This window comes from Daphnia carinata, chromosome 5, assembly GCF_022539665.2.
Source record: "Daphnia carinata strain CSIRO-1 chromosome 5, CSIRO_AGI_Dcar_HiC_V3, whole genome shotgun sequence".
Lineage (NCBI taxonomy): Eukaryota > Metazoa > Arthropoda > Branchiopoda > Diplostraca > Daphniidae > Daphnia > Daphnia carinata.
This window is the reverse complement of record NC_081335.1, coordinates 324,519-346,779: the sequence shown is the minus strand read 5'-3', so window position 1 is coordinate 346,779 and position 22,261 is coordinate 324,519. Positions and strand designations below refer to the sequence as shown.

Genomic DNA, 22,261 nt, shown 5'->3' with positions numbered 1-22,261 from the left:
TAATGTTTCATGCCAAACTATAATTCTTCAGTACCCTTTCACGTTTCTTTCAGCCAAATGCCGGTTATTAGCTTTGCTTTTGAACCGTAATGAGATGGACGATATGGTGAAACTATCGATCATCACTTGATTGATTCAATCGTAATTGCCTCCATTATGGAATTGTTGTTGTGCTAGATATTCATAGGGTAATACGAGTTACTAGAAACAATTCGTACGACTCTTGAAATAGAGTTAAAACTTCCTGCACTGAGAGAACGTTTTCAAACCCATAGATGAAATTGCGAGGACTAGTAACATTCTTAAAGTCCTGAGTGTTTTGCGCATCCAATTTTTTTTGTATCACTCAAGTTTCTTAATTTTACATTCTGTCTTCGACGACGATCCCATGGCCATCGACCTTAATTAAGTGACCTTCGTTGCACGTGTCTGTTTCCTTTTGTTTGTGAAAATCTTACAATCAAGTCAGAAACTGGTTATAAGAACCAAAGGATTTATAAAAAGTATGCGAAAGCCTGTTGGTTCCTGTTCTGTTAGTGCGCTAGGCGTGCATCTCAGTTAGAACTTTCCCCACTTAATCAGAATAGGTTTGCATGAGATTTGCCTAAAGGGATGTCATTGTACCTGCGTGACAGATAAAATTTGATTTATTTGCGACGAAGGTTTTCCTATTTTTAATTATTTAAAATTTTTAAAATATTTATCAACGAACAAAAGTTAGGATTGCGAATTCTTATGTATTAAACGACCATGGATACTCACATAGCTCTAGTAGTCTAGCTCTAGTACTTCGGGTGTTGTACGTGCAAAATTATTTTCTATACTATTGAATTTAGTTGTATATTTAATTTAATAATTTTAATAATTGATACTTTATCTCACTTTATCAGTTCTCGTTTCGGTTTTATTGCTGTTCGACAAGCTGAGCCTGGGATCCCACTATTATCAAATTCACCAAGCTCTTGGGTAAGTACCATACTTTCAGCTGTGTTTGATTGCTTAATCTCTTGGCGTAAAAGGTACCAATATTTAATATTGGTTGCTATTTTATTTATTGAATTTTAATGAAAAAGAAGAGGAAATGTCCAATTTTGCCTAAGGGAAGAATTGTTGGGCATCTTGTCCTTTTCGACCTTCGTGTCCGATTGAATAATGCATTATAGATTGTGGGGAATGCTGAATGATAGATATGACATTTGTTTGCGTCGTCATTTATGTCCAGCGTGGGCTGTTGTTTGTTACACGCATTCAAATTTCACAGTGGATAGATGCAACAAGTGATGCCATTCGAACTGCAAAGTGGGTCACCATTACCTTCCAAAGTGCTTAAGAACTTGAAATCATTTTCCATGTTCTACTACCAGCGATGGTCTTCCATCAGAGAATTAACAGCTTGGTTCGCTTTTCTTCTGACGATGTTATGAAGCAAGTACAGCCGGTTCGGAACTGGTTTTAAGGGTAACTTTTTTTGCATAGAGAAATCGGGAAATTCATCTAAGATTTGAGTTTTACTTCTAACAGCAGCTCCAATGGAATAACTATCTTGCTAATTCTTCAATTTTGCGAAACTGTGCATTGAGGACATGAAATTCGTGAATCGAATTTGTTTGGAATTTATTCCGTAGCCATAAGGCTCACGTGTACTACTGCCGTTCCCTATTTTTTCCTCTCGCTCTGATCACACTTGAATGAGACTCAAACAGAAACTTGTTATAAGTATCCAAAGATAGGAACTAGGACTTCATTTTTAGACTGGGGTCACTGTTCCATGCCTCCAGACAAACATTGCTAGTGTAATCGAAATCTTCATCGTGCATTTTGAACACGTTTTCAAAAGATTTGCCTAAAGCGAAGTTCCGCTACCTGTGTAACATTTGAAAAACAAAATGTCGTTATTTGGAACGAACACCTTTTTTTTTTTGCTATTCGTTGCAAAAATGTGTAATAGTTAGTGATCATAAACTGGTTGGAGCACGGAATGTGATGTCTGCAGAGAAGATCCATCATCTTCGAATGTTATTGCGAAAAAGGGTCCAACGTAATCCAATTGTTCTTCTCGCTGTAGTCGATAACAACGTGTTCGTATGGCCACTTTTGAGTGACATTAAAATCAACTCTTTTTTTTGTCTAGTTGGAAAAAGCTTTTGATTCTTGTTGCTAGGGAAATTTCGGGTTTTCCAAATCCAACTTGATATTTCCGTAAGCAGAAGCAGATGCTTTCTTTTTGTTTCAGTTCAAAAATGGGGAAGTTGGTTCAAAAAAAAAAAAGAACAACTGGTCACATTGTTTTTAGGGTTTTCGTTCGGAGGCATTAATCGTTACAAGTTTTTTCGTCAACTCTGTTGAACTTCAACAAGACTTGTTTTAAATCAGCTTAAATTTTGGAGATGCGAAAACGTCCATTGATAAATTCTTCTGTCAAACTTAACAGTTGAACAGGTAGCTGCTAAGATGTTTGCTAGCGAACTATTGTTTTAAGAGTTTGCGATAAAAGAAATAGGTTTATTTTAGTAAATTATCTATAGTTTTTGTAGGTGATTATATCTGCTTTATTTTATTTATTATATTGCATTCAGGTTTAATTTTAATAACGCGGTGGACGCTATGAACCGCGCCAGTTCATCGCTCTACTAGTAGTGTCGGTATGCACGAAACATGTTTTGACTTTTTTCTATTTATAATTAATTCTTCTTCTTTAGATCGCATTTCTGAATTCTATCTGCGCAGCAGAAATAGCGCAAAACACGGACGAATACGTAAGACATCAAGATAGCGATCAAGACAACGAAGAGCATCACGTCGAACAGAAAACGCTGATGTAGAGAAAGTTTACGGGAAGCCGTCCTCAAATGTGGAGCGCCGTCATGACGAATAACGTATTCAATCCAGTAAATGACGCGATCTAATGGCGTTTCCATTTGATCGCGCACCAGCTCCGATACTTTTTTGATCTTTTCCGCATAGCTACGAAACATTTTCAAAATTGTCAGAAAATGAAACAAAGGTAAACATGTAGATGAATACCTGGCATTAATGAGGATCTGCTCTATGGCATTAAATAGAATTTCTTCCGTCAAATTGTTCCAATCGAGATGAATGGCAAAGCCGTCGTCTTCTGCCTTTTTAGCGTTAAGAGGCTGGTCTATAAAAACGGGCAAAATTATCAATGGAACTTTATGGTACACGGCCTCTTGGATGCTGTTGATTCCGCCGTGCGTGATGAAGAGACGCATTTTCGGATGGCCAAGCAAATCGGCTTGTGGTAACCACGGCATCAATTTGACATTAGCTGGAATTGATTCTTTGTTTCCGATTTTATTTTCATTTTCCCATTTCCACAGGATGCGTTGCGGTAACCGGGCAAATGTCGACATGAAAAGGCGACGCACATCATCGGGAAGATCGGAGGTTCTTAAAAGTGAACCGAAACTGACGATAATGCATCCGGCGTCACCGGAGTCATTCACGAATTTTTCTAAATCGTGCGGGAGCGGTTTAGACGGACCGAGGTTCATGCCGCCAGCTTGGATCACTGCTGGCGTAGTTGCCATTTGGTAATTAATGCCTAGGTTAGTGTTAAGTATCAATAGGCTTAAATATTTGTTTTCAATCATTTCAATTGTTGGCAGGTTTTCGATGTGCAAAGTTTCGGCTGCGAGGCGATCTGCCACGGGCATTACGATCCAACGCCAATAATATATGGCACTAATGCCGGACAGTGCGTTGTAGGTTCGCTGCCAAAAATTCATCTCATCCTTGAAAGCCGAACCTATGTGGGAATAATGGTCGAAGGCAAGTGGTGAACTGACGGCATCCAGGTGCCAAGGCATGGGCATGGAACCCATGGTGTAGATAAAGGGTGCATCAAATTTATGGACCAGCGGAAGAATGCATTCGTTCACAGCTGCTTCTACGATGATCAAATCGTATTTTTCGTGTGACTCCATGAGCTGATGGAAGACGGGATCTCGGTAGATGGTTTTACAGTAGAGCACTACTCTTTTTGGCAATTCAAATAACAGATAAAAATTGTTAGTTCCAGCACCGAAATCAACGTTGTGATCGCTGTTCAGCTCATCTAATTCTGGTGAGTAAAGCAGACGTAAATTGGCTGTTTGATTAAGTGCATTCTTCCCTTGATTTGTCGGTAACAGTCCGTTCCAGTAGGTGACGAAATGACCTCGCTCCACCAATCCCTTGATCACTGGTTTGACGAAATTGGTGTGACTGCGTGTTGAGATGGGCGATAAGAAGAGAATCCTGTGAGCTGCAGTCAACTCCATGGACAAAAATAGAAGTAAGAAAAAACTTAATACCATTTTTCCTATTGTTAAACTTTTACACCGATTTTATATAACTGTTATCAAGGCAATCGAAAAAATTCAACAAAAGTTTCCATCTTTGTGCGCCGACTTTATATACTCTTATAGTTACGCAACAGTTTTTAAAAAATCGAAAGGAAGGAACTCTTTGCCATCTAGCGTTAGATTTGACGCTTTTTTAAAACATCAAAAACATCTGAATCACCGGCATCTAACACTAATACTAATTCCTATTTTACTTTTAGTGCTATAATAAAAACAATGAGAGCGAATTTCAAGTGAACAGAAGATCAATTAGGTTTTGGACTCGAGCAATCCAGCCAAATTGAAACCGAAAAAAGTAATTCATTTCAAGTGGGGAATCATCAGAATGTCTGTTTGGTGGTAATAAGAAAGTAAAATATTAGAAAAATTTCTTAATGTAAAAAAAAAAAAAAAATGTGTTTAAACAGGCAGCATCTAGAGGATGATTTCAAAAGAAAATCGTACGTGGAGCATCGCAGGAAGGAATTGCTGTCGGCTGGAGAAAACAGGACAAAGAGGTAAATGTTCTATGCCAACCTGCAATGTTTTTGCTTACCACTACTAGTCGTTCGGGCTAGTAGCCACTTGGGAGGTCCCACGTTCAAATCAAGAAGACGATAGCGTTAGACCGTGAATCATAAAAGATCTAGTTCAAATCAACTAGTCCCATACTGGAATTAGTATTGCATTAAACATGCTCAGGTTAGCCTTGGGGAGAGGGGGTACTTGAAACAATGTTCCTGGGCACTGAAACTGATGCGTTTACCTCCATTTGTAGAAATTCTGGTTTGCTCCACCTGCAAAACGTTTAGAAATCTCTCAACGCAATGGAGGGAGAATTTCTGTTGTGGTTAAAGATGTAATGTTAGTTTTGAGCACCATCTCTTGGACACCGCCCAAGAGTTGTGTGTGTGGTTGTCGTTATTGTACGTCGTAGTCATCGTAGCGCTTTGTTTCCGGCATATTATTTGTCACTTGAGTTCAATATTCTGATTCGGTAGATGTGAGACATTTTAAGGGCAAAGCGGACTAGCACGAACTTCCATAATACGCCGTTGATTATACTGTCGTATACACCAGATTAACTCCTCTTTTTCTGAATTGATAAGTAGGGATAATTGGTTTCCCGTCCAGAATTACTAGTCGTGCAACCAACGGTGCTCGTCTTTCAAAACTTTCTCTTGACATAACTGGCGAAATCGTGCTATTGCTTAGTTCCTGAATGCGATGGCTCGAAACTGGTTTTTAGGAAAAACTAGTAAATTCAAATTACAAGAAAAAGGTGGAAAAAGCTTAAAATTTTGCTCGGTTCCCTAGAGCATTCTCTTCAGACAATTAAAGTTGGCTCGAATTTGGTATAGCCTAGTTTTTAAGCTAGGGTCATTCGTCATTGTCCTTATTCGCAGGTTGCTGAATGGTTCTATGTTACTTGTGATGGAGTAAAAAATAAAAAAATAAAAAAAAAATACGCCACGAACTTGCCCTAAGAACCAAAGAATTTAAAGAACGGGAAGAAAAATTCGTCTGAAATGAATGTTCTCATTTCAGTCATGGCCATCTGTCGAAACCTTATTTTGAATCATTATCTACTCTAGGCGTTGATGACGCATTTGCAGAAGAACTCGCCCAAAGCCAAATCACCTAGCAAAGTGATTGTTTTAAAAGATAGATTTTGCGACTATCTCTTTTCATTCGGTACCCTGTAAAAATGTTAACAAATGATATTGAACGTCTAGGAAACTAGATTAATGTACTGTGACTGTCAATCTGAATCGCTAGTTCCATACCAGTCGAATTTCTTATTTCTCTTTACTTGCCAGAAGAAAGAGCTAGTACAAGTTTACCAGTTCCTATGGATATTGAAACCAACTCTCGTTGGGAGAATAACTGTTTTGGGTTCACTGTTTGCCCAATCCTGGTTATCTCAGTAAAGCTAAATTTCCATTGAAGTACAAAAAAAAAACATTGTTTTTAGGTACATTTGGCTTTTCGTTCGTCGTTTCGATTCGTTTTTTGTCTCGTATGGACTTGTTTGTTCGCGTAAAGGCCAGTCGCTAACTGTCGAAAATGGTTACCAACGCGCATTTTGCACCACGAATCTTGTTTGGGCAGATTGTAGATGAAATCAGATGTCAATGATATATTCAAGCAATAGCGGTTGGCACGACTGCCAGACCTCAATTTGAAGATGCCAAACAGTATATGTCTCTAATAATTGCATATGCACGTAGCCCCATTAGAAAGTAAACAGTAGAACGGATTAAAATTCTTCGTCTGAAATTTGAATGTCTGTTTTTTTCCATCCTTATTCGCGAACGTTGGGTGTGTCATATAATCTTTGCGTTATTGATTATCTTGATTGGCGGAGCACATTCGATTTATGTGCGTGTTGATATTTATGATGGTTAACGTTTGCCATATAAATCGAGTTAAACTTCAAGTTGACATATTTCAAATAATGGTTTTTTTTTTAAATTTTATTTAGGGAAACCAGCCAGAAAGAATTCCTTGCATTGAATTTCGATGATCAGCAAAATTCATTAAGACGTTTCTCTTGCCTGCTCGACATTCCATCGGCATTCTGAACTGAAGTATAATGAGTATTTATTCACATTACTGGGTTTGAAATGCAATGCTCGTGGCTCTGCTTTTCAAAATAATAACCGTTCTGCATTTGTTTTAGGCAATTTCTCTTTATTGGTGTTCCTATATTACGGAAGGAGTTATCAGGTATTTAGCCACAGCGGTAGTGCTTTTGGCAGGGTGACAGCTGAAAGCTACAGGGAATCGTCTTAGCGCTACTGGTTTAATATAACGTGGAGTAAGCATTGCATTTCAGTGTTAAGCTCTATTATTAATTGTTTTTTTTTAGGTCGAAGTTCTGAACTTGAACTTTGCTGTTGAAGTGGCGGAAGACACGACCAAGTACATAAAACGCCAAGGCACCAATTAATACGAAAAAGAGCATCACATCCAAGAGAAAACGTTGGTATAGAGAAAGTTTGCGTGAAGACGTCCGCAAATGTGGAGCGCCTCTGTGGCGGATAACGTATTCAATCCAGTAAATGACGCGATCTAATGGCGTTTCCATTTGATCGCGCATTAATTCCGATACTTTTTCCATCTTCTCCGCATAGCTGCGAAACATTTTCAGAATCGTCAGGAATGGAACAAAGGTAAACGTGTTGAAAAATACCTTGCATTAATGAGGATCTGCTCAATGGCATTGAATAGAATTTCTTCCGTCAAATTGTCCCAATCGAGTCGAATGGCATAGCCGTCATCCACGGCTTTTATGGCGTTAATTGGCTGATCGACCAAAACGGGTAAAACTATCAATGGGACGTTGTGATACACGGCCTCTTGGATGCTGTTGACTCCGCCGTGCGTGATGAAGAGACGCATTTTCGGATGGCCAAGCAAGTCGGCTTGCGGTAACCACGACATTAATTTGACATTGGGTGGAATTGATTCGATGTGTTCCATCATTTTTTCGTCTTCCCATTTCCACAGGATACATTGTGATAGGCGGGCAAATGTCGACATGAAAAGGCGGCGCGCATCATCCGGAAGCGCGGAGTTTTTAATGAATGTACCAAAGCTAACGGTGATACATCCAGCTTCACCGGAACTGTTCACGAATGTTTCCAAATCGTCTGGCAGCTGCTTAGGCGGACGGAGATTTATACCGCCAGCTTGGATCACTACCGGCGTCGTCGCCAATTGGTAATTAAGGCCCATGTTAGTGTTGAGTATCAAAAGGTTTAGATAATTTCTCTCAATTGCTTCGATGGTTGGCAGGTTTTCGATGTGCAACATCTCTGCGGCCAGGCGATCGACCACGGGCATGACGATCCAACGCCAGTAATATATGGCACCAAGACCGGACACTAGGTTGTATGTTCGCTGCCAAAAATTCATCTCATCTGCATAAGCCGTACTGACTTGCGGGTAATGGTCGAAAGCCAGTGGTGAGCCGATGGCGTCTAGGTGCCAAGGCAGCGGCATGGAACCCATGATGTAAATGAAAGGTAAATCGAATTTATAGACGAGTGGAAGGCAGCATTCATTGATAGCTGCTTCTAAGATGATCAAATCGTATTTTTCTTGCGAATCCATGAGCTGATGGAAGACGGGATCTCGGTAGATGGTTTTACAGTATCTCTTCATTCTTTTTGGCAGACCAAATATGACGTTGTTGGGTTTCTTTCGAACACTAAAATCAACGAGAGTTGCGCTGCTGATTGTGTGCACTTCCGGTGAGTACAGTAGACGTAAATTCGTTGTCTGATTAAACGACTCCGTTGCCTGATTTTTCGTTATCAATCCATTCCAATAGGTGACGAAATGGCCACGTTCCACCAATCCTTCCACCATCGGTTTGAGGAAGTTGGTGTGACTGTACGTTGCGATTGGGGACAAAATGAGAATTCGGTGAGCTGACACGGACAATTCCGTAGACAAGAATAAAAATAAAAACACCTTCAAAACCATAGTTTAAATGTATTTTTCAACTTCTCTCTTAGGACACCCTCTTCATATAGCTGTCGTCCTTCAAATGTGGGAAATCGAGCAAATCGAAGACTTTTGTTCATCTCTTTTTTGTAAATGTACCAAAGGTGCGTGAAACTATCGGGAAAAAATTGGACGCAACGCCATCTAGCGTTGCAAACGACATTAGCTTAAACGTGACAAATTTTTTATCATCACTGTAGGTAATCGTTTTTATCCTATTATGGCTGAAAAACTTTTGTTTTAGGCCAGACCATCGTAAATGATGAATCTGGTTTTTTTAGAGCGTTCTTTAACTATTATGCATTTGATTAGAAGGAGAGGAATTGGTAAGATTTGCGGCGGACGGAGACGAAAGGTTTTGTCGCCAAGGGAGCTAACCTGAAGAAAATCATCATTCGGGATCCAACGATGTTTCGGCTAACCTGTATTCTTTCCTTCTGAACACAAGGCCAACAGGTAATATTCTATGCCAATTTGCAATGTTTTTGCTTGCCGCTACTAGTCTTTCGGTCTAGTGGCTAGTTGGTGGCCTTTCGTTCACAGCAAGGAGACGATAGATCCAGACTATTAGTCAGAATCGATCTAGCTAAAATCAGCTAGTCCCGTTTTGAAATTATTATTGCGCTAAATTTTGCTCAGGTTAGTCTGCTGTACTCAAAACAATTTTCCTCTCCAGCAAGAACGACGTGAATGGTCCATTTGCACAAATTGTAATTTGCTGCATCTGCGTAACGTTTTGAAATCCCTCAAAGGAAATGAGAGCAAGAAAGTGAGCTATTGGAATCCAAGTTTAAAGCGGGTTAGCACGATCGTCTGCAGTAGACCGTTAAATTCACCGTCGTATACACCAGAATAACGTTGTCGCTTGTCAATAGACGAGTGGGCATAACACGTTTTCCTTCCACCGTTACGAGTCGTATAACTAGCGATACTCGTCTGTAACATCGTGGCTTGAAACCGATCCCTAACTTGCCCCCAAAACCAAAGAATTTACGTGGCCAATAGAAAATTCGCCTAGAGTTGAGTGTTCTCATTCAGTCGTGGCCACCGGTCGAATCATTTTTTTAAATTTGAAATCTTAATTTTCTCTAGGCGTTCATAGGCATTAGTAGAAGAACATGCTTACAGCAAAATCACCTACTAACGTGATCAGCTGGAAGACAGATTTTACATCTATCGTTTTTCTTTTTTTTTAGATGTTAACAACTGATGTAGAACGTCTTGAAAACTAGAGTGTATGTCTAGAGGGAATGTCTTGCATTCTGCATCCCTTATTCAGACAGGTCGAACCCCACCCAGGTTATTTTATTTTTCGTGCCAGAAGAAAGAGCGATGTGTGTTTACCAATTTCAATAGTTATTGAACCCAACTCACCTTGAGGTAATAACTTTTGTTTTAAATATATTATTTGTCCAGCTCCGGTTTGCTTATTGAAGCTTCATATCACGTATAGCTTAAAACGCCCCGTGTTTTCTGGCACATTTGGCTTTCCTTTCGTCGTTACGTTTTGTTGTTTTTCGCGGGTTGGCTTGTTTGTTCGTGCAAATGGCTATTCGCTAACGGTCGAGAATGGCTAGCAACGCCGATTTTGCTCCAGGAATCGTGTTGGGGGGGGGGGGGGGGGGTGTTTTAGCCGGAATCAGAGAAAACTTGTCGACTCGAGCAATCGCGTTTTTGTATAATTGCCACATCTCATTTCGACGATGGCAAACAGCGTATGTCTTGACTAATTGCATGTGTACATCGATTCCTTTACGAAGCGAACACTAGAACTGAAAATTCTTCGCCCTGAAATTAGAATTTCTGTTTTATTTTTTCGCCCTTCTTTTTCTCGAGGGAAAAACGTTGGGTGTGTCGTGCAATCTTCGGACTTTTGATAATATCCAATTTTCTGCAATGAGTATTTAGTTGCATGACTGGTTTAAAATATGGTGCATCTGGATTTGCTTTTCAAAACAATAACCATTCTTTATTTATTTTAGGCGATTTGGCTTTACTGATGTTCCTGTCGGATTTACCAAATATTTAATCACAAAGATATCCCTGTGAAACGGCGTCAGCGAAAAGGATCGTCTTAGCGCTATCGGTTTCATATCGATGGAGTAAGTATTGCATTTCAGTGCTTACCTCTATTATTAATTGGATTTCTTGTGGTCGCATTTCTGACCCTTGCAGTTGAAGCCAAAGACACGGGCGAATACATCAAACATCAAGGCACCCAATTAATACGAAAAAGAGCATCACATCCAAGAGGAAACGTTCGTACAGAGAAAGTTTGCGGCGAAGACGTACGCAAATGTGGAGCGCCTCTGTGACGGATAACGTATTCAATCAAGTAAATGACGCGAGCTAACGGCATGTCCATTTGATTGCGCATTAGCCCCGATACTTTTCTCATCTTTTCCGCATACGCAACTAAAATCAATGTCATTGCCCGTGCTGATTGCAATTAAATTCCGGTGAGTAAAGTAGGCTTAAATTCGTTGGCTTATTAAGGAAGTCTGATGCCTGATTCCTTGTTATTAATCCATTTAAATAGGTGACGAAATGTCGACATTCCACCTGCCTTTTCGCCCTTGGTTTGACGAAGTTGGTGTGACTGCCGATGCGTTCGATGACTAAATGAGAATTCGGTGAGCAAATTCCTTGGACAAGAATGAAAGTAAGAAAACACTAAAATCCATAGTTTTTACGTATTTTGAGCTGCTCTTTTGGAACACCCTCTTTGCGTAATCGTTGTCCGATCAATGGGGTAAACTGAGCCAAACGAAGTCTTCCATATTCATCTTCTTTTTGTAAAATTACAGTAGGTGCGTGAAATATGGTATACCATGAAGTATAGTTCATCGTATACTTCATGGGATTCTGTAGCTGATTGGTGAATGGTTGATTGCTGAAACCATGAAGTACACCAGCAGTAGTAACGCCTGCTAGGTAGCTTGAGCTACGCATGTTAAGCTCAAGCGAAGGCGTTGCTGCTGTTCCGTTCCGAATCGCCTGTACGTTCTGGTAGTTGACAGTTTTTATCCGCCAGATCGCTCTAATAATTGATACGATATGCTGTTAATTTATTGCCGCTATTAGGCGTGGGGTCATTGGACTTCCCGACGACAGCCCCTTCGCCCCTACACTAGAGATGTTATGGAATACAAAATTATTTTTGGTGGAAATATTGCGGGAAAAAAGCCGCACGCAACGCCATCTAATGCTACAAAAAAACGTTATTTTAACATTTGCAAGTCGTTATCATCCTTGAAGGTAATATATATATTTTTTTTTTAATGAGGGTTGAAAAATAATGTTGTATTTGGCCAGGCTATTGTAACTTTCAAGTGAACTTTACCTTTAGGTTATTCACTCGCTTTTCAGCCGTATTGCAATGATTTTTAAAAAATCTGTAGGAATTGAAGTGAACAGAGATGAAATGATTTGTTTCTAATCGAGGTGCTGCTAACATGAGGAACATTATCTTTCCTTTGGCTCTCTGAAGGTAATAAGACAGAATAATTTTTTTGCCTCCCATTTCCTAATGTAAAACTGTTGCGCACATCAGGCGAGAATCAGAACAAAGGATTTCAACTGATAAGTTCTAGTTGAACATGGCATGAAAGCAACTAAAAAGCCAAAACCGAAAGTCGTTATGCATTTGGAGAAACCAGGAGAACGAGGTAATGTTCCATGCCATTTCTGTAATGGTTCGCGTTTCGTTATTGGCCTGATCTTTCGGTCATGTGGCTAGTAACTGGCTTTACAATTGAACCGCCGTATAAGGGGTCATATAGTTTGTTATAATCGATCCGCTTAGGAATGCGATTGGTCCCATTTTGGAATTGTCCTTGCATTACATATGCACAATCGGCGTGGTTTGAAACAGTTTTCGAATCCTAATTGTTTTCAAACTGCGTAAAGCTAACAACTCCCTTTTTTTTTATGGTGATAACGACTTTGTTTATTTGTCGCAATTATTGGAAAAAAACCACCACGAGTAGCTGCCACAAAAAATTACCAATTCAAATGCAAAGCGGGCCATTATAATCGCCTTAGCAAATCGATGCGTGTGTGGTTTTGTTTCGCCACCGGTAAGCCGGAACATTGGCGGAAGGAAGTTGCAGCAAAATCTGGTTCTCCCCCCACTTAATCGTCAATTGTATAACTCGCTTTTGCCGTGGTGGTTGCACGTAATCCGGTGGCTAACCGTTGGAAACAAGGCAAAAACAGCTTTTTTCGACGAATATTTCAACATGTTTTGGGCAAACGACCGGAAATTAAAGATAACTCGATTGTTTTGCGTCGACCTTGGTCGCCAGGAAATAGCGAGACTTTTGCGTTGTTTTTTTTTTCCTGCTAATTTTTGTTTTTCTTTGTTCAAGAGTCGACTCTAATTTTGTTCATTCCCCTTTTTAGCTCAGGGAGGGGAAGGAATGAAACTAATGTCGAATTTCGGATCGGTTTTCGCACGTTTTCTGCCACACGCATTTCCGCTTTCGTTCTCTTTAAAACTGTTCCCTTTTTTACTTGTTTTTGTTTTTTTTAGTTCTTTTATCCATGTAACCTTATTACCATTTGATACTGACTTTTAACTAGACCTTGACGATTGTCCGCTGTGGTGTTTTCTACAAGTGGCACGCTGACTCTGATTTAATTTCAAAGTCCATCTCTTGGCCCTGCAATGCAATCAGGAACAACGGCATATGGGGGAGGCAAGAATGGAATCCAATCTGGGCCGCAATCGAGCCGAGACGATGGCGAATTTGCGCTGGATTTTTAAAAAGAAAAAAAACAAAAAGGTAAACATAAACATTTCATGTTTCAGTGCCGTTGCTTCAGGTGAACTAGATACAAAAGCGAACTGCGTCAAACAGCTGACATGTGAACGACAAACCAAAAAGCGTTTTTTTCTTTCGCACTTGGACGTCCTCGTTCTCCCTGACGATGGTGCTGTTATGACAGCCATTCAATCAGATAATTAAAGATGGGAATTTTCATTTTTTTTTTTTTTTTTGTTTTTCTAAAGAAAGACGGCTGGTTAGTGAACATGTCGAACTCTTTGATCATCGGGACGTCTGCACCTTCGAGCCTTCTAGTTGACTAGTTCATTTCGGTCTTTTCTCTACCTATTTAAACTTTACGTTTTCTTAATTTTTCAAATCATAAGATTATGAGAGCAGCACCGTAGTCGGTAGCTGCCTCGTACACAAAAATGCGTTAAAGAAGAAGACGAAGGAACATTGTTTATTGGCTCATTTCTTCGATACGGTTCATTTGCCGAAGCCAATTGCATGTCCGTGTGAAGCAAATGTTTGATGGACGTAGTAATCCGCCTGTAGAATTATACGTAGGGGAAGAAGACAGTGTCTGGGCTACAATTAGAAAATTAGCACGTCAACAGCCCAGTCATCAAGTCACATAAAATGTAACGAGCTGTGAAGCTGAAAAGATGTACCCAAATTTAGAGAAGAAAAAATATGCATCAGTAAGAACCAGATGGCGTGTAACTAATTAATACGATTAAACAGTTACATAAATCAAGAAATGGCGACCGTCCTAACGTTGTGAGGCTATTTGAAAGAGTTCACGTTTTCTTACCTTTACCCATTTTGCCAGTGCAGCTGCCAGTTCTTGAGAATGCGTAACGAAAAAAAAAATGTGTTTAGTTGCTTTAACTTGTTGGAGATATCATTAAATTATATTACCGTAGAATTAAAACGAGTTTTGTTTACAGGTTGAAAATTGATGGAAATATGGCGCCGTCGATCAACGTCGATAGCTTTATCTTCGTCTGCAACGGATAGGACCACGTGCATCATTGCATAGCCTCGTCGTGAAGTGGTCAAGCCTGTCTACAGCGATCGGCAAAACGACATTATTACAACTAGCAGTTGATCATTTCAGGCTTTGTTAAGTGGAAAGTATGCACATAACTCTTAAAAATAAAAAAAGGCCTATTGAACTGAAAATGGACGGTTGCTTTTCCAAGGTGAAAGAAACGGAGAAATTTCTAAAGTTATAGTCGACAAGTGAATGATGCTGCAAGACGATCCGCTATTTGCCATGTCGTCACCTAGTGACTGGCTTGAAAGGACAATCCACAGCTCTCACCTTCCCTCCGACTAGACATCATGAAACGTGAGCCGTGACAAAGTGATTTTGTTTAGCCGGAAAGTTGTTGAATTTCATGCAAAGGAGCAGAAAGAAAGTTGTGTGGCTGTTGAGACCGAGTAAAAGTGGTGGCTGCTGCGGTCATACGGAGATCAACGTGTTCAGCAAATGGTAAGTCGTTAAACAAACTCTCCCTTTTATCTTGTTTGATATGTGTGACTTGCGTATGCATAAGAAAAGCCTTTTTCTTTTTTCGGTGCTTTCCGTTCATCTGGTTGATTTGTAACGTAATTCGACCTCTATGCGTGCCATCTGTTGGTGTCATGATCAAATAATGGCGCTACGTGACCACGCTTTCTCCTTGCACCGAGTGCTCTGGACACACGTCACTGGCGCGCATTCCTAAACATAATTGCAAGTCTCTGCTAGTTTTTTTTTTTTTTTTTTTTAACTCTTCTAAATACTCATCTTGTTTTCACATTGACGATGTCGTTCACTTGTTTGACGGCCATGCAAATAACTTTGAAAATGGGCGCAAAAATTTGATAGCTATTAAAAATGATGAAGCGTAGTCTAGGAGAAAATGGAACAGTGGGACGCGATGACGACAGGTGGGCATGCCATCAACATTTCAGTTCGGATGGCCAATGTGTTTTGGAACGATCCAACGTCGGTGAATTATTTTTCTTTTTCTCGGGCTTTTTTTTTTTTTGTTTGTGCAAGCCATATGGCCGGAACTAATGGCAACCGCACGCCAGTCATCACGTCTATACGATCCATCCCCCCCCCCCCCCCCCCTAAAAAACAGTTCGTCCTCTCTTTTTTTTTTTTTTTTTTTTCGCTGTTTTCGCGTAACGAATACTTTCGAAACATTTTTTCAAGTCAATATTGAGTAGCATATATGTAATGGTAGGGTTTCCATTAAAGACAGGTTAATGACCACCACCACCACAGGTTTTCACGTTGTCGTTTAATGTTTTTTAACACCGGCAAAACGAACGGTATTTTCTGCCAACGTTTTTTTTTTGACATTACGCAAGTGGAGAAACGAGAACATTTCTTTCGTCAAATGGACGATGCAACCGCCAAATGTTGTGACGTTGATTTACCTTTCCCCGTGGTTTGTTTCGGTTTTTTTTTTTTTGTTTTGTTTTGTTTTGTTTTGTTTTACTACACGCCAACGTTTTTCTTTTTGCCGGTACGCAGTCGGCCGGTCTAAACACCCGTGCGTGATATTTCGGTATTGACGGTGTAAAAAGGCCTCGTTTTTGTTTTGTTTTCAACTATCGGAATTCAATAGTTTTGTCCTATTGAATATTATCCATTGTAATTGCGTAGCTCATGTTATTTTCCGTTTCGGTAATAATCTGATTAGGAAGGGGGGAGGGGACACGCCCATGAAGGGAATATTTTCTTTATAAATGATATTGGAAGCGCTCTATTTTGAAATGCAACCCACTTGTTTCTTTTTTTTTTCTTTGATCGCTACCGCTGTCAAATATCGACCATTGATTTAAGAAAAATTGAACTCGAAAGCTCTTGTTCGTCATCTCGTGCCCGTAATCACGTGACCCAATGCCGTATGTAAAATTTTACCTATTTTTCCGCCAGTTCCGCAAAGTTTAGAGGAAGGCATTCTTGGTCGTAAAAAAACACACACACACACACACACACACAGAGAGAAAACAAAAGAAGAAGAAGTTTATAGATTATGGTAATGCGCCCTGGGATGCGTGCCTTGATGACCGGCAATTCCTTCTCCCCCTCCTTTGATTATTTTTCCATTGTCTTTTTTTTTTTCCGTTTCGTAAGGTTGAAGGCAATGGCCCAGATCACGCACAGCTACGACATCAGTTCGCTTCCTAATGATTTTCTCCGTGTCTAATACAAAAAAAAAAAAAAAAAAAGCCAAACGCTAAATAAATAAAAATTATTATTATTGGGAGAAAAAAAAAAAAACTGCAAATAGAAACAAACTCTATGGAACGTTGGCATTTTTTTTTTTTGTATATGCGCGTGAATCTTGCATGACTCTAGCGAAAAAGCTTCGGCAAGATGCCACGGACATCCAATCAGAGCCGAGGTCACGTCATAATTTTTTGTTTTAAACATTAAAAAAAAAAAAAAAAAAAAAAAAAAAAGATTTTTTTCGACGGCCCAATGCTTTGTAGGAGAGACAGAGTTGAAAGGTCGTGAAAACGCAACGAAAAAGAAAAACAAAAAAAAAATGTCGGTTCACTCCCGCGCGGCGGTAATCATTTCTAACCTTTGCTGCTTATATCTTTCGTGTGTGTGTGTGTGCTAATGATCACGCTCTATAATAACATTTTTCGTTTGTGTGTGTGTGAGGGGGTAGGAATTTATATCTGAAAAAAAACTAAACAGAAAGATCGGGGCAAGAAAAAAGGCAAATGAAAAATCAAGGATGAGGGAAATTGTTTGAACCTCCCGCCCCCCCCCCCCCCCAAAAAAAAAAAAAAAAAAAAAAAAAAAACAGGTCCAGATGGTTCTAATGAGACTATCATCATTAAAAGATGGCAAAGGGGGGGGGGGGGCAAACGATTTGGAGGAGAAAATATATATATATATATATAGACACACACTCGACTGGTAATCATTTCGCATCTTATAGCAGCTGGTGTGTACGTCGTTTCGAAATATCTCAGGCAAAACACGACAGTTCTCTTTTAAGATAGAGTACCACCTGTGCGCAAGTGATGAACCTCCCGGTCAGATTTCCTTCCATTTCATTTCATTTTTATTTTATTTTTTTTTTTTTCCTGCTGGAAATGATAGAGATTGACGGTCGTAGCAACGAGTTATTGACGTGTTGTACTCGTCGTAGTCGCAAAATAACATCGCAGACATCTTCTCGTCTGTGTTTAAACAAGTGGGGGGGAAGAGAAATGGCGAAATGAAACGATGCTGCTTGAATTTTTCGCCTCAGGTGAATGTCCTCTTTTGTTTTTTTTTTTGTAGCGTCTTCGTCGGCTGGCGTCGTCTTAATAAAGCCGGCGTGTTTTGCGGTTGCCCCCCCCCCCCCCCCCCCCCCCCCCCCCCCCCCCGCTAAAAAAAAACTGTAATGAAAATGAAGTAGGTCACCCAGTCGGCCCACAACGTCCTCCCGCCGTTGCCTCCCCGTTCCTGGAGCAAGTTGCAACTCTTTTTTTTTTTTTTCTTTCAGAGGCTGGTATGGAACCCAGAGGTCGTTTCCGAACCTTTCGTCTTTTCTCTCTTTCCGCTGCGAACAATGAGCGCTTGAAAAAAAACAAAAACAAAAACAGACTCGGATGTCGAGTCTTCGGAGGAGGGGGGGGGGGGGGTATTATCGTCCTCATTTCGCTTCCCTTTTTTGATGTAAAGAGGGAAATGTAAAACAAGAAGAGACTTTCTCTCATTTGAAAGAAAAAAAAAAGATGTTCCGTTTCGCTTTAATTTCCTGCCTGACGCCGTCCGCAACTCTCATTTTCTCCGCACTTTATTTCCGATTGATTGCTGGGCTCTTTTTTTCTCATTGCGCTTTTGGCTTTATCCTATTAAACAAACAAACACACACACACACACACACACACACACACAAAAAAAGGGAAGTACTTCCCCCTCCCCTCTTGTTTACTCGTCTTCTTCTTTTTTTTTGTTTTCGTTATATAGATCAGCCTCGAGGAGGAAAAAGGATATCCATCACATCCGTTCCCATCCATGCGTTATCCATTTCGCGTGTGCCTCTAAATAAACATAGCCTCCGACATAGCACGGCACTAAAAAAAAAAAAAGCAACTTTCGAAATGAGTTTTCTTCTTCTTCTTCTTCTTCTTCCTGGAAATGAGGGGAAACGACAACGAAGAGGTCGTCGCTTCATTTTCAAATTCTTTCTTTTGCACTCGGAATTTTTGTTGTTTGTTGTTGTGAAGGGCTAAAGCAAAAAAAATGTAGAACACAGAGAGAGAGAGAGAGAGACATTACTCATTTGTGTTTTTTCTCTTTTTAAGTAAAGTGTTTGTTGTTTTTTTTTGCGCTGCCGCAACGGCCCACCCGACTCGTATTTTCCAAAATTCGCGCATTTTTCCAAAAAAAAAGGAAAGAAAAAGAAAAGCTATTTGTGTTCTATTATGAAGAGAAGAGAGGCGAATGAGTTTCTATTTCCCAGGGAAGGTGATGGGAATTGGCACGTAGCGCAAACTTTGACTTTGCCAATGTTACAGTGGCCCACCGGTACAATTTCTATAGGCGATGATTCATTAGTCTAATTCACTTTGAAAAAAAAAAAAAAAAAAAAAGAATAGGAGAGAGAAATTTCGTGTGGCGGGATTGAAGAGAAAGAACGGACCTTGTGCCATCCGTTTGGGCGCTGTCACGCGCATTGCTACCAGTTGTCGAGCCGAGTTATCGATGGCGAATAGCGGGACTAGACGATGTGTGCGCGCCGCGTACCGAAAGACGTACTACACGATAATGTTTTGGAACATCGACGGGGGGGCAACGGGAACGGCGTGGGAAGAAAAACGAGAAAAACATTGACGCTCTCCGTCGAAAAGAAAAAGAGGCCAGTAGTTGAGCGCAAAAATGTTTTTTTTTTTTCCACAACATGTATCTCACTGGATGGATGCCTCATGTAATGCACACACACACACACACACACACACTCCATTAGTTTGTTATAGAGTGGTCCGTAATTCCTCCCGTTCTTTCGTGTTCCAGTTTTTGTTTTTTATTTATTTATTTGAAGAAATTTAAAAAGAAAATTTTGTTTCCATGTTTTGCTAATGGATTTGTCGCCCGTAGCATCAAACATGAATGGCGACAATTGGAATGCAAATTGACATTAGATCTTCCTCCGTGGAAGGGGGATGTTGGTTTAAAAACCAAACAAAAAAGAAAAAAAAGCGGAACAACTAGTCAAGCAGTTAGTAGGGGAATGGTTTAAATAATAATATTTGATGGCATCGTCTTCCTTTTGGCTAGGCTCTACTTCTTTGAATAGTTTGAAAAATGATGAAGACGACGGTGGGGGGTATGCAGAAGAAAACATTTTTTTTTTTTATTATTATTTGCGTGGCATCATTATCGTTTTTGCCATGACTTTCCTCAATTTCAAGCTCGAATAAGCTGGAGCCAACGAAAATTCATTTGTCTTTTATTTGCCTGCTTTTATTCCCCAGCTGAAACATCATTTTCGGAATTTAAAAAACAAAAAAAAACAAACAAACAAAAGAAAAACAAGGCAATGGCATCGAACCGATGCGGTCGGTTTAGTTTTGAGTGTCCCGTTGATGACCAGACGATAAGCAAATGAAGCGACTCGTTTCTTCCTTCCTTCCTTCCTTCCTCTTTTGAACATTCCTGTTTTGTTTTTTGTTTGTTTTTTTTTTTTCGACACTAGAACGTCGTTGGTGGACGCATCATCTCGACTGTAGAAACCGTTTGTTACTTGTCACGCGTGTCCTTGTGTCCCCTTCACATTTTGTCCAAGTCGGCACAGAAAAAAAAAAAATGTTTGTTTTTTTTTTTTCTCTTTGTCGACAATCTTTGTCAAAACAAACTTGTTGTGCGCGTCAACGGGAAAGTCGTCTTACCTTACACGTACCACCGTACGTATATATATGATCTCTTTATATAGTATGTTTAGGGTGTAGTACGGGGACAGGTTCCATGACCGGAGAATGCGGGTGAGGCCATGGAAAAGAACGAACGAAAAGTGTTTAAATTCACGCCAGATTTCTCTTTTTTTTTTTTTTTTTTTTTTTTAAAAAGGGGATCAAAATGAGTTGGTTGCACAACATTTTTTTGAAAAAAAAAAAAAAAAAAAAAGGAGTGTGGGTGTGACTTGCAATCAAAGGGCGCAGGTGATTGACTCTCGTCGGAAGGATCTGAAAAAAATGCGACCCACCAAATCATTGAAGCAAAAGCAACTGTCCATTTCCTCACGGTGATGACTCCAGTCCATTTGTGCGTATCGATGTACTCTTGTTTTGATTCTCTTTGAACGGCGTGTTTGATTCTGATTGAGTCGAATATCGCTGTGCCGGGGTTGCATTTTTGTGTGTGTGTGTGTGTGTGTGTGTGTCTATTTAAATGCCCATATAAAGAAAGGTAGAAAAGAAAGGAGTTTAGTCGGTCACTGATTTGTGCAACGTTTTCCGTCCGACTCGTGTTTCCAATCAGCGAACGTGCGCAAAGACCCATTTCGGTTTTTTTGTTTTGTTTTCTGTTGATACAAATAGATTTTCTTTTTTTTTTTTCTGATGGCAACGACAACAAAAAGAAGTCGGCGTCCTTGATGTCCGCGTCCAATCGCCTCATTTGAAGTCAATTTTGGATCGAAGCCAGCCGATTAGGTTTCTAACATTCGCATTGAACAAACAGACACAGAGATCTTGATCATCAATGTACCGCCTCTAAATTTTTTTTTTTTTAGTTTTTTTACAGTTTTTGTGGTGTGCTCTAAATCCGTTTGAAATTGGGGGCCCTAAAAAAATATCGGGATTTTCTCATTCGCCGCGGGTTTCGATTCGAAATCGGAAACTTTTGAACGATCAAAATTGAAGCTATTAGAGAAAATACTCTTTTTTTTTATTATTATTATTATTATCTTCATTTTTTTCGTTTAGAAATTTTTGCCTGGCGAATAATAGGCCAATCACGAGCAACTACGTAAAAAAAAAAAAAAAAAAAAAAAAATGTTAAGTGAACGAGGCCTTTCCCTAACTCAACCGCCACTACATCACCACCACAAACGAAAAAAAAAAAAAAAAAAATAGAAACGTCGTCATCTTCCGTCTCATTTTTTCCGCCTTTGCTTTGCGATGAAAATACAGGAGCACCAGCCCCAAAACTGAAATGCATCCGTTGCAGCCGTTTCGTTTCGTGTGCACACAATAAAAAGAAAAGAGACCTGATATACACGCGTCGAAAAAAAAAAACAAAAAAAACACGGAGAGAGTTAGAGCGCAAGGTGCGCCTTTAATTTCAAAAAAAGAAAAGAAAGAAAGAAAGAAAGAAAGAAAAATGATCAAATGTAGGCTATATAGCAAAAGAAAATGGGCCGAACGACGAAATATATACACACACACACACACACACACTAGCGTGGCTGTCTGTTAAAAGGACGTAACGAGAGAGAGTTGCCGCAGGCGGTGAAATAAAAAGTCGTGAAGCACGTTCTCTTCTTCTATTTCTTTCTTCCCCCCCTCGTACGAAGAGCGTCTTCTTTCATATCTTTTCATCTCATTTTTTTTTTTTTTTTTGCTTCTTCTTCTTCCTTCTTCGTATTTTTTTTTACGTGAAACCACACCCATGTTAGC

The 22,261-nt window shown here is 39.8% G+C and overlaps 2 protein-coding genes and 1 long non-coding RNA gene across 3 annotated transcripts; 1 reads left to right on the top strand and 2 right to left on the bottom strand.

The window, feature by feature from the left end:
- Positions 1 to 2,543: 2,543 nt before the first annotated feature.
- On the bottom strand, positions 2,544 to 4,352 carry LOC130696926 (UDP-glycosyltransferase UGT5-like). Its single transcript, XM_057520062.2, has 2 exons — positions 3,025 to 4,352; positions 2,544 to 2,964 (listed from the first exon to the last, which is right to left on the bottom strand). The coding sequence occupies exons 1-2, from the start codon at positions 4,317 to 4,319 to the stop codon at positions 2,682 to 2,684; spliced, it is 1,578 nt and encodes a 525-aa protein (XP_057376045.1). The 5' UTR covers positions 4,320 to 4,352; the 3' UTR covers positions 2,544 to 2,681.
- A 2,690-nt stretch (positions 4,353 to 7,042) lies between these two features.
- Positions 7,043 to 8,894, bottom strand: LOC130696925 (UDP-glucosyltransferase 2-like). Its single transcript, XM_057520061.1, has 2 exons — positions 7,543 to 8,894; positions 7,043 to 7,483 (listed from the first exon to the last, which is right to left on the bottom strand). The coding sequence occupies exons 1-2, from the start codon at positions 8,838 to 8,840 to the stop codon at positions 7,201 to 7,203; spliced, it is 1,581 nt and encodes a 526-aa protein (XP_057376044.1). The 5' UTR covers positions 8,841 to 8,894; the 3' UTR covers positions 7,043 to 7,200.
- Positions 8,895 to 14,601: 5,707 nt separating this feature from the next.
- LOC130696969 (uncharacterized) lies at positions 14,602 to 18,732 on the top strand. The gene is made up of 3 exons (XR_009002771.1): positions 14,602 to 14,770; positions 14,839 to 15,131; positions 18,612 to 18,732. It is a non-coding gene; the product is annotated as an uncharacterized LOC130696969 (long non-coding RNA).
- Positions 18,733 to 22,261: the final 3,529 nt, after the last annotated feature.

Excerpts from the sequence above, each read along its gene's own strand:
- LOC130696925 (XM_057520061.1), bottom strand. The coding sequence starts at position 8,840 with ATGGTTTTGAAGGTGTTTTTATTTTTATTCTTGTCTACGGAATTGTCC. Across the intron at positions 7,484-7,542 it reads CAGATCCTCATTAATGCAAG|CTATGCGGAGAAGATGGAAA; the intron begins GTATTTTTCAAC and ends AATGTTTCGCAG.
- LOC130696926 (XM_057520062.2), bottom strand. The coding sequence starts at position 4,319 with ATGGTATTAAGTTTTTTCTTACTTCTATTTTTGTCCATGGAGTTGACT. Across the intron at positions 2,965-3,024 it reads CAGATCCTCATTAATGCCAG|CTATGCGGAAAAGATCAAAA; the intron begins GTATTCATCTAC and ends AATGTTTCGTAG.